General features: G+C 41.6%; 1 protein-coding gene across 15 annotated transcripts in view; it reads left to right on the forward strand.

Annotated features, from left to right (window-relative positions):
* Positions 1 to 4,012: 4,012 nt before the first annotated feature.
* Positions 4,013 to 14,978, forward strand: part of ATG4D (autophagy related 4D cysteine peptidase) — a 29,670-nt gene continuing 18,704 nt past the window's right edge. For 2 of the 15 annotated variants that reach the window (XM_026679657.2, XM_087957114.1), the window contains exons 1-4: positions 4,013 to 4,169; positions 5,248 to 5,546; positions 7,843 to 7,926; positions 8,300 to 8,473. In XM_026679657.2, the coding sequence (XP_026535442.1) occupies positions 5,330 to 5,546; positions 7,843 to 7,926; positions 8,300 to 8,473 (475 nt within the window). In that variant the 5' untranslated portion in view covers positions 4,013 to 4,169; positions 5,248 to 5,329. Of the gene's footprint in view, positions 4,300 to 5,038; positions 5,107 to 5,247; positions 5,547 to 5,986; positions 6,839 to 7,842; positions 7,927 to 8,299; positions 8,474 to 14,978 lie in introns of those variants that run through there. The other 13 variants (XM_087957104.1, XM_087957110.1, XM_087957107.1 and 10 more) reach the window with 13 other exon arrangements.

Below are 14,978 nucleotides of genomic sequence, written 5' to 3' on the forward strand. Positions count from 1 at the left end.
CACCAGAAATTGTGGAAAAGCAGAACGATAGGGTAGCAAGACATTATTGACATAGTGTTGACACATGGTGGGGCTATTGAGCATACCTTGAGGTAGAACTTTCCACTGAAAGCGGGAGGAGGGAGAGGAGTTGTTTAAGCGAGGCAGTGTAAAAGCAAATAAGGCACGATCTTGTTCATGCAAAGGGATAGAAAAAAAGCAGTCCTTTAAATCAATAACCATGAGATCAAATTTTTCAGGGATGATGTTGGGATTTGGAAGACCACATTGTAACGCCCCCATTGGTTTTATTATTGTGTTTGCGGCTCTTAGATCCTGGAAGAGCCTCCATTTTCCTGACTTTTTCTTTATGACAAAAATGGGGGTGTTATATGGGCTGACAGATGGTTCAACATGCCCTTTGACAATTTGGTCCTGGATAAGTGATTGCAGGGCCTCTAGTTTGTTTATTGTGAGGGGCCATTGGTCTACCCAAACAGGTTCTGTGGTTTTTAATTGTAGCCGCAGTGGAGTTCTAGCAAAAGATTCCATTAATCAATAATGAGTTTTGCGTTAAGTTGAGACATAAGATCACGGCCCCACAGGTTAGTATGTAGTGGAAGAACCAAGGGTTGGAGATAGGCAGTGCGAGAAATATCAGAGGAACTCACCGGTAGCCAGTGTTTGCTACGGTGGGGGTGCTGAACTCCTCCCACTCCCCAAACGGCTGGGGCAGTTTCCAAAGGCCAATCGTCCGGCCACTCAGCCGTTCGGATGACACTTACGTCAGCTCCAGTATCTAAGAGACCCGAAAAGACTTTGTCACGGATTGTGAATTGTAACACAGGCCTGGCATGTTCCACCATTTGATGGACAGTAAATGCCCAAGCATCAGCCATTTTAACAGGTACCGGAACAGCGGTTGCTACTAGTTCTCCGTTGCTAAATTTGGTGGGAGTATTTCCAATTACTGCCATGGCCACTGAGGAAAAGTCATCGGAATCTCTCAGAAACGGAGATGCAATGATTCCCTTTGCCATGAGGTCCCGGATGGGATAAATTATGAGGGGCGTCATGGCAGGAGGGATTGTTTTCAGGCGTGTGGGAAGAAAGTACACAGTGCCTGGGATGTCAATTTCCATATCTTCAGAGGCAATTAGTTGAAAAGACATGGAGTCAGCCTTTGGAGCGGGGCTGGCTGATCGCCCCTCCTCTAGTTTCCCTGTGGCTGAGGAATGTTGCTGCGACACTGATTTGCCCAGTGGTACCCTTTCTTGCACCTTGGGCATATTGTTTTAGGCTTGGTGTTGTTTTGTGTATTGTCCCTGGCTCTGCATTGTGCTTTGAAGTGGCCTGGCTTCCCACAATTAAACAGTTGCCAGCCGGCCTGTTTGAGAACCTGCTTGCTGCAAGGCCATGGCCAGATGCTCCATATTGTAGGAGACAGTTCCCACGATTCTGCAAGCCTTTAAATAGTTCAACAGCTTCAACAGAAGCTCTTTACGGGCTTCTTCATTTGAGATTTGCCTATGAATGGCCTTCTGAAGTTCCTCTATGAACTCAGCATAAGGCTGATGTGAGCCTTGAGTGATTTTTGAAAAAGATCCTACGATGCCAGAGTAGGATCATCGACCTTGTCAAGGGCTTTGACCGCTATGATACTGATAAAGGCAAGAATACGTTGTGGGAGAGCCGCCTGAGCTGATAAGTCCGCAAATCGGCCCATACCGAAAATTTGATCCGCTCTCGTGGCCGTGCCACGATTGCGGGCAAATCTTTCAGCTTCGGTGCGAAAGTCTGACTCCCAAACAACATACTGTGGTCCAGTCAGTATCATACGGAAAAGATCTTTCCAATCTTGGGGTAACATGAAAAAGGAGGTGCTGATGGTGTTAATGAAGCCTCTGACATATGGTGCCTGGATGCCGTACATGGCCATGGCTTGTTTTAAATCTCTGATTAATTTCATGGGTAAAGGTTCAAGTCTAGGCACCATATTTCCGGCTCCATCCCCTATATATTCAACAGGACAGAGAGAGAGCTCCTCCAGGGTAAGAGAGCCCTCCCTGCGTCATGGCTTGTGCGATCGCTCCAATGGATGTTTGATCCTCCACTGAATTTGAGTTAGGAGGATTTATGGATTTAGGAGCAGTGGGGGAGGAAGCTTCTAACGGGAGAGCGTCCTTTGTTTTGGTTTCAGCTGTATAGGGAGGAGGACCCTCCTTAGGGGAGGGGGCTTTGGTCAGTGCTAAACCATGGATTTTTAAACATTCCATGACTATTCGCCATGTGGTCAGAATCTTTGGTGGAGCCCTGGGATTATTATGAAAATAGTCACCTAAAAGTTGCCATGTGGACACTTTCAAGGACCCTTTCTCCGGATAAGCCGGACGTTGTGTGTAAATGTAAGTCAAAAGGTTAATAAGGTCCTTTTTAGTTGGAACCGGGAGCGTTTTGCCCTGATTCCTAAGAATAAGAATTGAGCTCTTCGTTAATTCTCCTAATTCCTGCAAATGTGCTATCTGCGCTTTGGAGAACTTTCCGCCCATACTCACCTGAAAGGAGGATGTCTTCTTTGCAGAAGATTCCTGGGGAGGGATCCGTGACACGAAACGGCGTCCCTGGGTTGCAACTGGCTCGTCCGGCCGGGTGAGATAAGCAGTCGAAGACAGATGCACCCGTTTCTTTTAACGGATCACGTCGGGGTCACCAGATGCGGCTTTGCTCCGCATTAGGAAGGCTTCTCACTGGGTGGTCGAATGCATCAAGAAAGACTCCAGGCAGGTTCTATCTTGGGTGAGCTGCCCCGATCACGAGCTCAGGGAAGCTCTTTTATTAAAAACACATAGTGATAAGCGGTGAATTCTATCCAATCATTATGTTACATGAGCAGAAATATTAGTGGACACATAGCAGCATCCAATTACAGTTACATGGTCAGTTTGAAAGGTACAAAGTAGTAAATCAGCGTTTGCAGTCCAGTTATTAGCCCATGATGACGTGTTGTTGATTGATGTTCTTTGTTCCTGGTACACGCTTTCAGCCTACGTGAGGCCTTGAGGCCTTGAGGCCTGGTATGTACCGAAACTATTGAAGCTGATTTATTACTGCACCGAACCAGTTGTAACACCGGTTGGATCCCACCCTTGCATGTTGGCACTTCACAATAAACAAGTGGGTTTTGGGTTTCAGTTTGGGTACTCGGTGCCAAAAAGGTTCGCCATCACTGTTGTAATGTATCAGTATTGTATATGTGCAGATCCAAGTAGTGTGACCTCTTGTAATTGACAGTTGGAAATTTTATCAATATTCTAAGTGCTGTCCAAGATTTTTTTTGTACCTAATGTGCCAATAACCACTGAGATCGCCATGGCTGGTTTACACCATCATCCTTCAACTTCAATTTTTAAGTCTTGATACCTTGTGACCTTTTCAAATTCGTCTATCACCTTCTATTGCCACATCAACTTTCCATACTTCATTCTTTTGAAGCAAAGTTAAAATCTGGTGTTACGAAATTTGGATAATCTACAATTAGATTCATAAAGATTAACAATTCAAATCCTAACCAAGGACCTAAGAATTATCAGAATAATTATGTTTATCTCAGTCAGCCAGGGGTATATTTATTTATTTATCAAATTTATTTGCTGCCCATCTCACAGCTCAGGCTGTGGATTTGGTATTGTTACCAATTAACCAGTCACTTCCAAAGACCTGGATAGAGAGAGACATGGTTGTTTGGTGGTGTTAAATAGTAGCAGGATGTAAGCTGTTGCCTGGAAAGCTGCCTTTTACAATTTATTATTAAAATTATGAAACAGAACTTTAAAGCGCTTGAAAAATCATGCTTTCTCTTCCCGCCAAACGTAAAAGAGCGGGCGAAAAGACATTTAGGAGAGGAACATAGTCGAAATCCCACGCGCGACTCCCTCCTGCAGCATTTATTCCAATGCTTCTCTTTCTTTTATCCCTTGGCCAAAGCATTTCCGGCCGCTATCTAAGAGCAAGGAAGCACTTCCGTCGAAAGTTTGTTCCGGGGATCTAAGATGACGGCGCCGGAGGCATCGTTGCGGTACGGTAAGGTAATACGGAGTTGGGCGCTCATGGCGGATTGAATAGCGGCCACCGGAACGACGGACGCCCAAAGAGGGCCCTGTACTCTCGTATTCTACGCCTGCGCCGTTTCGGTAAGGAAGATGAGATGGGACCTTCTTGGGCTGCCCTTACTGCGTGTGGTAGAGAAGGCTTTGAGATAGGTCTTTGCTTTGGTTGCGAGGGGCATGGTTCGGCGGCGGCGGGGAGGCAGACGAGCTGTAGGTAAGGGCAAATGAGACAGATGTATACGGAGAAGAGGCCGCCGGCTGGCTAAGATCGGGAGTGGGCGACCCCTGTGCCCTCCTGCCCCCCGCTCCCCCGCACGCCCATATTCACCATAGGCCGGATAAATCTGATTGTTCTCCAGAGCGGGACGTGGAGCGGGTTAAAACGGAAATTAGCCCCGTTACACTTTCCTGTTTTTAAAAAATATTCTGTTTGATTTTTCCTGATGCTTTAATGATTAAGACACCAAAACAGTTTTTCCCTCTCCTTATAAACCCCTCCAAGTGGGCAACACAAGCAATCTTGCTTTCAGCATATAATTTAGGGAGCTTAAACTCGAATCTAAGATGGTAATAGATAGAACATAGGTTTGACAATACTGATTTGAAATATGTTGACGTTTTCCTTTTTTGGGCCTTTCTACATTAGCTTTTATTAGTGTTGAACAGATGAGTTACTTCAACTGAAGAGGTGAACATCAAACTTATTCCTGAATTACACATTCTCTCTATTTTTTAAAAAAGTTTTGGTATAAACATCTTAAGCATTGCTGGAGGAACCATGGACTTTTCTCTGGTTCTTTTCCCTCCCATGTTGCGGATTTTTTAAATACCTGAACTTGTCTTGTGTAAAGATTTGCATGACATGATCTTTTAACTGTTATGAACAGGAAATGAAAATTAATTGCTTAAAGAAGTTGAGTGGATTATAATACCTTATTGTTTGCCCTTTATAGGTCACCTGACATTCCTTAAAACCACCACCTTCCTTCCTCCCCAGCCCAATTGAATTGGACACAGAGAAGTAAATACCTGTACAGGAGTTGAGATTTGATATAGTTAGGAAGATGATTTGAATATAAGACATTTAATATTTAATAATCATATATTGAGCTATTATACCTCTACAGCAGCTTTCTTAATGTTTTTGCCTTTGATTTTGTAGTTCTACTTCCCCAGCAATGCACATGAAGCTTTCATCTCAACCTGTTAAAAAAGACATAGTCTCCACTAGTCTCAGTTGTTAAATGAATTCCGTGTCACCCACCTCAGTGCAGTACTTAAGCCAGGAAGAGTTGCACCACTCAGATGGAAGGCAGTTTTTAAATCCCAGAGCCAGCAGCCAGGGAGGGAGCTATCCAGGGCTTTTCCCCAGAAGTGTCACCTGCAGCCAGTATAGTGAACCTGATGAAGTGGACAAGATCAAGAGCAAGCTCCTCTCTACCTGGAACAATATGAAATATGGTAAGTTCAGGTTATAGAAACTGCATGGGAATGGGCAGATCCTATCACTGTTTAATTGTCACCTTGATCTTGAGAAATATAGATTAAAAAAATTATGTAACAGCTGTAAAGTATTTCATCAGCTGGGCATCCTACATATTTCTCCTTTATGTGGTTTGAATTTTCAATGAAATTCTTAATATATTTTGTGACTTTAAAATCAGGAGACCTGTATTTACTTAAGTTTCATACTTATAAAATCAGTTCATTTGTCAGGATATATTTAAGTCCTGCTTTAGTGGCCTAATTGTTAGCCTTTAAATATGTAGGTTTAGAATTTAGTTATCTACAAAGATTGACTTTTGCGCGTATCTGTCTCTAAAGATTTGTAAAAAAAAAAATCAAATCTTTTGTAAACATTATGTTCTGTAATCTCTCTGAAACTATTCAAAATTAAATAGGTTTTCCAGATTTTGAATTTTTAAAGGAAGAAAAAAAATGCTTAAGCCTACCATTCTATTCCATTACCTTGATGTCCATGAAATAGCTCAAACCCTGAAACCTGGCCAGAATATTTCAGTCTTCCTAATTCTCTGACACTTCCTGATGTGATTATTCCAGTACCCCCAATGAAGAAAAACAAATCAAAGTTGCCAACTGTAAACTACTGATGTTTACAACAACACTAAGCAATAAACCATGATTTCTAAGCCATATGATGTGCTTGCACAAAACCAAAACACTTTAGCCTAGTGGGAAGTGTAATTGCAGATGCATATGTATTTTGTACTTGTATTTTTCATGGAGTTTTGTGAATAAATCTGGATGGGTTGGGGAAAATCATCTGTTTAGGAGAATAAATTCTGTTTCTATTTTTCCAATCAGCTATGGTAGTAAAGCTGTCTTTTTTTGTAACCTCTAGCTGATAGGACATATTTCCCACCATTATTTTATTGAACATAACTTTTGATGAAGAGTTTGTGGTCTGAGTTAGTGAAATAACCCACTAGTGAGTGAGTTAAATACATTCATTGATATATGTATAGATGTGTATGTATTTCATTTGGCCTTCCATATGCTATTGAATGTTGAATGCTATTGAGTGCCTAGCATTCCTCATCCTTGCCAGCAACATTTGAAGGACCACAGTTCCTTCAAGGTGCTTTTCATTTACTCCTATGCTGAAGTTATAAGACCATAGTTACTTTGGTTATCTCCTCATATGAGTATCATAGTAGGAGAACAGCTTTTTTCTTATTCCTATGGACTTTTCTTCATCCTTGTCGAGATGGGCATGGACTGGGGGACGCTTGGTAAGTATGCTCATAACTCTCATCAGAACATAGAGATTAATAGAAGCACTCTTAAAACATGGAAACGGGACTTTAAATTGAAAATGACTAGTAAAAATATTTTAGCTTGGTCTGCAGTTGTAAACACAAGCATTCTATTGCTGAAAGTTATCAGTTTTTTAACTATACAAGCTCTATTAGTAACAATATGAATTCCTTAGTTTATATTATCGCTGATTTCTCTCTCTGAAATAATGCCTATAGTAATGTCAAACAATTCCTTGTTTAGCATGATAGAGAGGTTTATACTGTTAATTACCTTCACTTTTCTTAGCATCTGTATAGATATCTCAGCATAGGTGTAAATGGTTGTGCATACAGGTAGTTCTTGGCATACAACAGTTAATATAGTGACCATTCAAAGTTACAATGGCATTGAAAAAAGTGACTTATGACTGCTTTCCACACAATTGTTGCAGCATCCCCATGGTCACATGATCAAAATGTAAATGCTTGGCAACTGACTCATATTTATGATGGTTTGCAGTGTCCTGGGGTCATGTGATTACCTTTTGACCTTCTGACAAGCAAAGTGAATAGGGAAGCCAGATTGACTTGACTTAACTAACTTAACAACTGCAATGATTCACTTAACAATTGTGGTAAGAAAGGTCATAAAATGGGGCAAAATTCACTTAACAAATTCACTTAGCAACATAAATTTTTGCCTCAATTGTGGTCATAAGTTGAGGACTATTCTAAGGACAAGAGTTGAGCTAGTTGTTTATACATTTATGTGCATTTGATGATTTAATGTGTGTGTTGGTTAGACCTCTACCCTATGCAAATTGGCAATAATGTATTTGGAGTATTTTTGCCCTGAGGATCCTTTGTTTTTTATTCTTTGATTGCCTCAATGACAAAAGAGATTATAGGGAAAAAGCTGTGTTCAGCTGTGCTCAATTGCTTTAAACTGGCATATCACATGATCTGAGATTGGATTTCCTATTCCTTTTTCTTCTCAGGTTGGACTCTCAGAATCAAAACCAATTTCAGCAAGGTTTCCCCAGTTCATCTGTTTGGACGTGTCTATCGCTTTGGGGAAGAGGGTAAGTTTGATACAATAGGGGACGGTCTTCTCATCACTTAGCTGAGTTCTATTTGACTGCCCCTCCTTTTCTCTGAGAAACAAATCTCAAAATCTTAGCAACCTAGTGTACAGTCCACACATCTACATTGAAGAATGTTGCTATGTTTTAGAAGATTGTCAGGACCACAAAAAAATACCTAGATTCATCAAGATCTGAAAACTTTTTTATGCTAGCCCTTTATAACTTTTCTCTCCCTGTCTTGTCTTATACTGCAAAGGTATACACTAAGATTTCCTGCAGCTTTAGGTTGTGTGACAGTGTCTTTGGGCTTCTTTGAGGCCTGATTAAAAAAAGGTCCCTCTATCTGACAGAATTTTGTTTTTCCTTGAAGAGGATGTGGAGCGCTTCCAGAAAGACTTTGCCTCTCGTATCTGGCTAACTTACCGTCGAGATTTTCAGCAGCTTGAAGGCACTACATGGACCACTGACTGTGGCTGGGGCTGTATGTTGCGCAGTGGGCAGATGCTGCTTGCGCAGGGTCTTCTTGTCCATTTTCTTAGCAAAGGTGAGTGGCAAGGGTATATTTGAGACATCTGAGAGGGACTTTATTCCTCATGCCTTTGTACTAAGATATACAGGCTGAAGTATCTGGAATGTATAATGTTTACATCTTGTTCCATGGAGGATCTTAAAGAGTTATCTAATTCAGTAGTTTCTGTCATGGCCCAGTTGGAGCTTGGGTCTAAGTAGTAGTAGGGGATGGAGCTGGGGCCAGCACAGAGGGATGGTGCAATCCCTATGGCTCAGAAGGAACAACCTGAGGACGAGGCAGTCCTAGGTCCATCGGGCCTCGGAAGAGTAGGTAGGGAGGAAGAGAGGGCTCTGGCTTATCAAGGAAGTTGGGAGGAGATGGAATGGGCAGACAATGGAGCAGAGCTCTGGAGATGAGCAAATACCTCCCCTACCCGATCCCCAAGTGGAAAGAATGGACAGAAGGCAGAGTCAGCGCAGGATGACCTGACTACTCGGGAGGAAGTTGCCCCATCCCTCCTGAAGAGTAACACTTAAGGAGAGGCTGTGAGGTGGGCCTTTTGCCAGGAACAAGTGTTAGTTTTCCACCACGATCAGTTCTGGGGCTGCCCGGTCTACTGGCCTTAGTCTGCGATTGGCTTGAGCAAGGCTGCTATGAAACACTGGATGCACTTTCTCTAGCAAGTGTCGGAGTCTAAGCTGAACAGTTACAGGATTTATGACTCACTATTGGGAAAGGACCTATGAATTTAGGTCCCAGTTTCTTATTTGCAACTTTAGTTTTAGTACTTAGTCAACAAATATATTTTGTCTGGGGAGGAAGGGAGAAGCAGCATTTATTGCCTTGCTGTTTGTATTTTTTTATCCACTTCTACTAGGACTTGCTTCATGTTTTCCCACCCTTGCTTTAATTGCTCCATCCATTCCTTCAGGGACATGGAGTTTTTTTTTTCCCCCTGGTAGCTTAGGCATGGGGATGAACTCCATGCTGCTGATAACTTGGAAAGGTACCAGACCGGTGCTATTGTGCACTGCGTTGTTGTAGCCTCCTTCTGCAAAAGGCAGCAGCTCTGCCCAATTAAATAGATTGCTGGTAATCTATATAACACCTAATATACTGTTCTACCATGGTGTTCGTCCATTCCGTAGCCCCGTTTGTACTTGGATGAAAAGCTGAACTGAGTCCCTGGGTGGACCCTATTGCCCATAGGAACTCCATCCAAAACTTAGCCATGAACTGAACCCCTCTATCTGAAATAATCCTATGGGGCACCCCATGTAGCCTATATATCTGTTTTATAAACATCTTGGCTAATTTTCTGGCTGAGGGCAACCTTGAGCAGGCTGTGAAATGGTCTTGTTTTGAAAATAGGTCAGTCATGGTCCAAATGACCATGTTCCTGCCATTCTCTGGGAGCTTGACTATGAAGTCCATGGTGATTTCTTCCCAGGGACAACTTGGGTCATCCACTTGTTGGAGGAGACCCGAGGGCTTTTCAGGTCTCTTCATAGTAGCACAGGTGGCACAGCTCTCCACATCTACATTTATCTTGGGCCATCAGAACTGTCACCTAGTCAGGTGCAGGGTCTTTAAGTAACCAAAGTGCCCTGCAAGTTTGGAATCGGCTGTGCTGCAGGACTTGGAGTCTTAAGGTGGTAGGGATGTACAACTTGGTCCCTTTCCAGGCTAGTCCATCCTTGAGGGTCAGCTTGTCTGTTTATTTATTTATTTTATTTATTTGATTTGCCAATTGTTTACAAGATAATAAGTATAAGTGTATACATAGTTGTGAATACATGAAATGGGTACATATAAGAAAAATAAAAGAATAAGAGAAACAATAGGACAGGGACGGTAGGCACGTTGGTGCGTTTATGCACGCCCCCTACAGACCTCTTAGGAAAGGGGTGAGGTCAATAGTAGACAGTCTAAGGTTAAAGTTTTTGGGGTTTGGGGAAGAAACTACAGAGTCGGGTAGAGTATTCCAGACATTGACCACTCTATTGCTGAAGTCGTATTTCCTGCAATCAAGTTTGGTGCGGTTTACTTTGAGTTTGTATCTATTGTGTGCTCTTGTGTTGTTATGGTTGAAGCTGAAGTATTCACTGACAGGTAGGACATTGCAATGTATGATTTTATATACCATGCTTAAGTCAGACCGAAGACGGCGTAATTCAAGGTTTTCTAGTTCTAGAATTTCAAGTCTGGTGGCATAAGGTATTCTACAACGAGTAGGGGAGTGGAGAACTCTTCTTGTGAAATATTTCTGGACTTTCTCAATTGTGCTAATATCAGATACGTAATGTGGGTTCCAGACTGATGAACTGTATTCGAGTATTGGTCTAGCAAATGTTTTGTATGCTCTGGTTAGTAGTGTGATATTACCAGAGAAAAAGCTACGTAGGATTAGGTTAACAACTCTTAATGCCTTTTTGGCTATGTAGTTGCAGTGGGCTCTAGCACTTAGATCATTAGAGGTGAGTATTCCAAGGTCCTTTACAGAGCTTGGGTCATCAACAAGTTCTTGACTATTCAGCTTGTATTTTATTTTCTGATTTTTTTTGCCAATATGTAAGACAGAGCATTTATTTGTTGAGATTTGAAGTTGCCATTTGTTTGACCATTCTGATACGTAGTCAAGATCTTTTTGTAGGGTAGCAGTATTGTCTGTGGTATTGAACAGCTTTACATCATCAGCGAAGAGAACGCAATTGCTCTTAATATGATCACAGAGGTCGTTTATGTAGAGCACAGGTGTCAAACTCAAGGCCCGCCACGTCATTTTATGTGGCCCGCGAGAGCTACAAAGTTCCGATTGTCTTTAAATAAAGCAAAAGAGAGCATTGACCACAAACTACATTTCCCAGAATGCATACCAATTATGTTACCAGCGAATTGTCGACATCTCGCCACTAGGTTGCAGTGTATCCGCATCAATGTTATTTTCTGCAAGTTGAATTATGTGGAATTACAAATGATCCCAAAATGTCCAGGAAGAGGAAAGTTGATGCAGATGGAAGGATGTTTCAAGAAAGATGGGAAGGTGAATACATGTTTGTGCTTCAAGGAGAGAAACCGGTATGTCTATTATGTTACGAGGCATTATTGGTTGTCAAAGAGTACAATCTACGTTGGCATTTTGAAACCAAACACAGAGCTAAGTATGCCAAAGTTAGCCTTTCAGAAAAACGACAGATTGTCGAAAAATTAAAAAGCAAACTACAATTGCAGCAGAATGTGTTCACTAAAGCCACAACCAAAAACACTGTGGCAGTGAAAGCTAGCTTCATCGTTGCAGAAGAAATCGCCCGAGCTTCAAAGTGTTTTTCAGAGGGCGTGTTTTTGAAACAGTGCATGCTGAAGGTCTGTGAACAGGTGTGCCCCGACCAGATACAGACTTTTAAAAATGTCACTTTATCAAGGAACACCATTGTGGACCGAGTTAGAACTAGCAGGAAACCTGTCGACGCAGCTGGCCCAAGAGACACGTAGCTACATAGCTTTTTCATTAGCTCTTGATGAAAGCACAGACAACACAGATACAGCGCATCTATCCATTTTTATTTGAGGCATGAAGTCGGACCTGTCACTGAGGAGCTGTTGGATGTAACTGCCATGCCTGGGACCACAACGGGACAGGACATTTTTGATATGGTGGAGAAGTCCATGAGTAAAAATGCATTGCCTTGGAAAAAGTTGGTGGGATTATCTAAAGACGTTGCACCCGCAATGTGTGGAGGAAAAGCGGGCTTGGTTGGACTAATAAAAGACAAAATGCTAAAAAGTAATTGTCAGATGCCTCTGGTAACGTATCATTGCATCATTCATCAAGAAACGTTGTGTGGGAAGGTGCTGGGGATGGATCATGTAGTGACCACAGTCATGAAAACTGTGAACTTCATTCGAGCGCGTGGCCTGAATCACCGTCAGTTCCAACTGTTCTTGCAGGAAATGGGCTCAGAGTATGGAGACGTGCCGTACCATACAGAAGTACGGTGGCTGAGTAGGAGTAAAGTCCTCAAACGATTTTTTGAACTTAGGGAAGATATTGCTCTTTTCATGCTAAGTAAAGGAAAATTCATGTCTGAACTGTCAGATCCCAACTGGCTGTGTGACTTTGCTGTTATGTGACATAACCGAGCATCTCGCCCAACTGAATCAGAAGCTGCAGGGACGTAGACAAGTCATTACGCAGATGTCCGACATGATCACGGCTTTCCAGCGTAAACTTGATCTGTGGATGTGCCAAGTCAAACAGGACAATCTTGCTCATTCCTGTTTGTCAAAGCATTTCAGCCTCATTTCCTGGTGTTTTTTTATGTACTCAGTTGGCTACCAAAGTGAGCCGATTAATAAATGAGTTTGATCGGCGCTTCTTTGACTTTAAGGCGCAGCACTCAGACTTTGCCATCTTTGCCGATCCTTTCACCACCGACGTCTGCACTGCACCCCAGCACCTTCAGATGGAGTTAATCGAGCTTCAAAGTAATCGTAGCCTGAAAGCAAAGTTCAAGGATGTTGCAATCCAGGACTTTTACTGTAAAATACCCCCTGGTTCAATGCCACAGCTTCGACGTCATGCAGCCCGTGTTCTGTCTATGTTTGGGAGCACCTATCTGTGCGAACAGATGTTTTCAATAATGAATCTAAACAAAAACAAGCATAGATCACGTATCACTGATGAGAACCTCCACGCTGTTCTATGGATTGCTTCAGCACAAGACCTAAAACCAGACATTGACACACTGGCTATGGAAAAATGGTGTCAAATATCCAGCCAGAAAATGCATAAGTAAGCATTTTTAAAAACCTAATTAATATATAATAAAATGTATTTCAATCAAGAAGAATAGTTAAACTGTGCAATTTAATGATTGTGCTGACATTTTGTTATTTTTAGAACATGGTCAATGGATTATGATGGAGGAGAGGGGATCCACTCTGTGTGTTCCAGGACAGTCAGCATCTTCTCATGAACTTCACCTAAAAACTTGAGACAATATAGTTGTGAATTGAGACAACCCTGATTTTGTTATTTTGAGTTGTTTACAAATATAACTTTATATGTGTAGTAATGCATTTAGTGTTTATAGGTTTATATGTTTATGCAGACAAATCTGCAAGGCTATAGGCAGCCATTTGTTTTTGTGAAATGCTACATCTGTCACATATGTTCTTAACACCTCACAATTGTTGGTTGTACTTATTCTGTTATTCTGCCCCTCCTAGCTGTGACAAAAAGGATTTGAACAAAGTTATTATCATAACTGATGTTGTATGATGTTTTTCTATTATTATTCACTTGGATAGATTGATCATTGATTGATGGAGTAATGTGGGTTTAACTTGACAAAGTAAAATTTTTATGTCATATTAACAGAGCTACTAGCAACCTTTTTTTTTTACATTTATGCAAATGCATGTGTAATATTTGTGATTTGAATAAATAATAAATTCAGAGCTAATTAACATTTAGGAGTAGTTACATTTGATTACATTTATACTGTCATACAGTTACATGTGCCCCTTTGAGGGCAACTATTATGCTGACATGGCCCTCGGTGAAAATGAGTTTGACACCCCTGATGTAGAGTATGAAGAGAGTTGGTCCTAGAACACTGCCTTGGGGGACACCACTATTGACAGGTACTGGATTTGATAGGACGCTCCTGATTTTGACCATTTGTTGTCTGTTTGACAGGAATGCTTCTATCCAGTTATTCAGTTGTCCAGAGATACCATAGGATTTTATTTTTAGGAGTAGTTTGTCGTGTACCACTGAATCAAAGGCTTTACAGAAGTCTATGTAGATTGCGTCTATTGCTTTGCCCTGGTCGAGTTGTGTCGTCCATATGTTTTTGCAGTGTAAGAGTTGTAGATTACAGGATAGTTTTTTTCTGAAACCAAATTGTTTATTGGAGAGTAGGTTGTTTGTCTCTAAGTGGAGGATAATGGATTGGTTAATAATTGATTCCATGACTTTACAGGTGACGCAGCATAAGGAGATTGGTCTGTAATTTTCAACTAGGCTTGGGTCTCCCTTTTTGAAGATGGGGATGACTGTGGCTTGTGACCATAGGTTAGGCAAGGAGCTGGTCCTGAAAGATTTTTCAAAGATTATGCTTAGAGGTTTGGCTATGGCAGTGGATAGCTTTCTTAAGAAGTAGGCACATATTCCATCTGGTCCAATAGATAGAGATGGTTTTAGATTGCGTAGTGATTTTTCAACATTGTCTTCTGTGAAATCGATATGTATTAGATCATTATTGTTATCTGTGGTACGGCTAGGAAATACTGGGTATGATCCATTGCTGTTTACAAATACTGAGCCGAAGAATGTGTTAAAGATGTTGGCTTTAATGGTGTCGCCGTTGCAGTCTTTACCATCAGGTCCTATCAAGGGAGGGATGGACCTTGAGTCTTTTAGTTTGTTGTTTACAAAATTGTAAAAAGCACGGGTGGAATTGGTGCTTAGAAGGTTTTCCTCTTGTTTAATGTGATAATTGGTGCATTCGGTCTTTATCTGGTGGCATAAATT

The sequence above is a fragment of the Notechis scutatus genome, chromosome 2 (genome assembly GCF_049901735.1).
Source record: "Notechis scutatus isolate UNSWTSFEM ecotype Mainland chromosome 2, rNotScu1.2, whole genome shotgun sequence".
NCBI lineage: Eukaryota > Metazoa > Chordata > Lepidosauria > Squamata > Elapidae > Notechis > Notechis scutatus.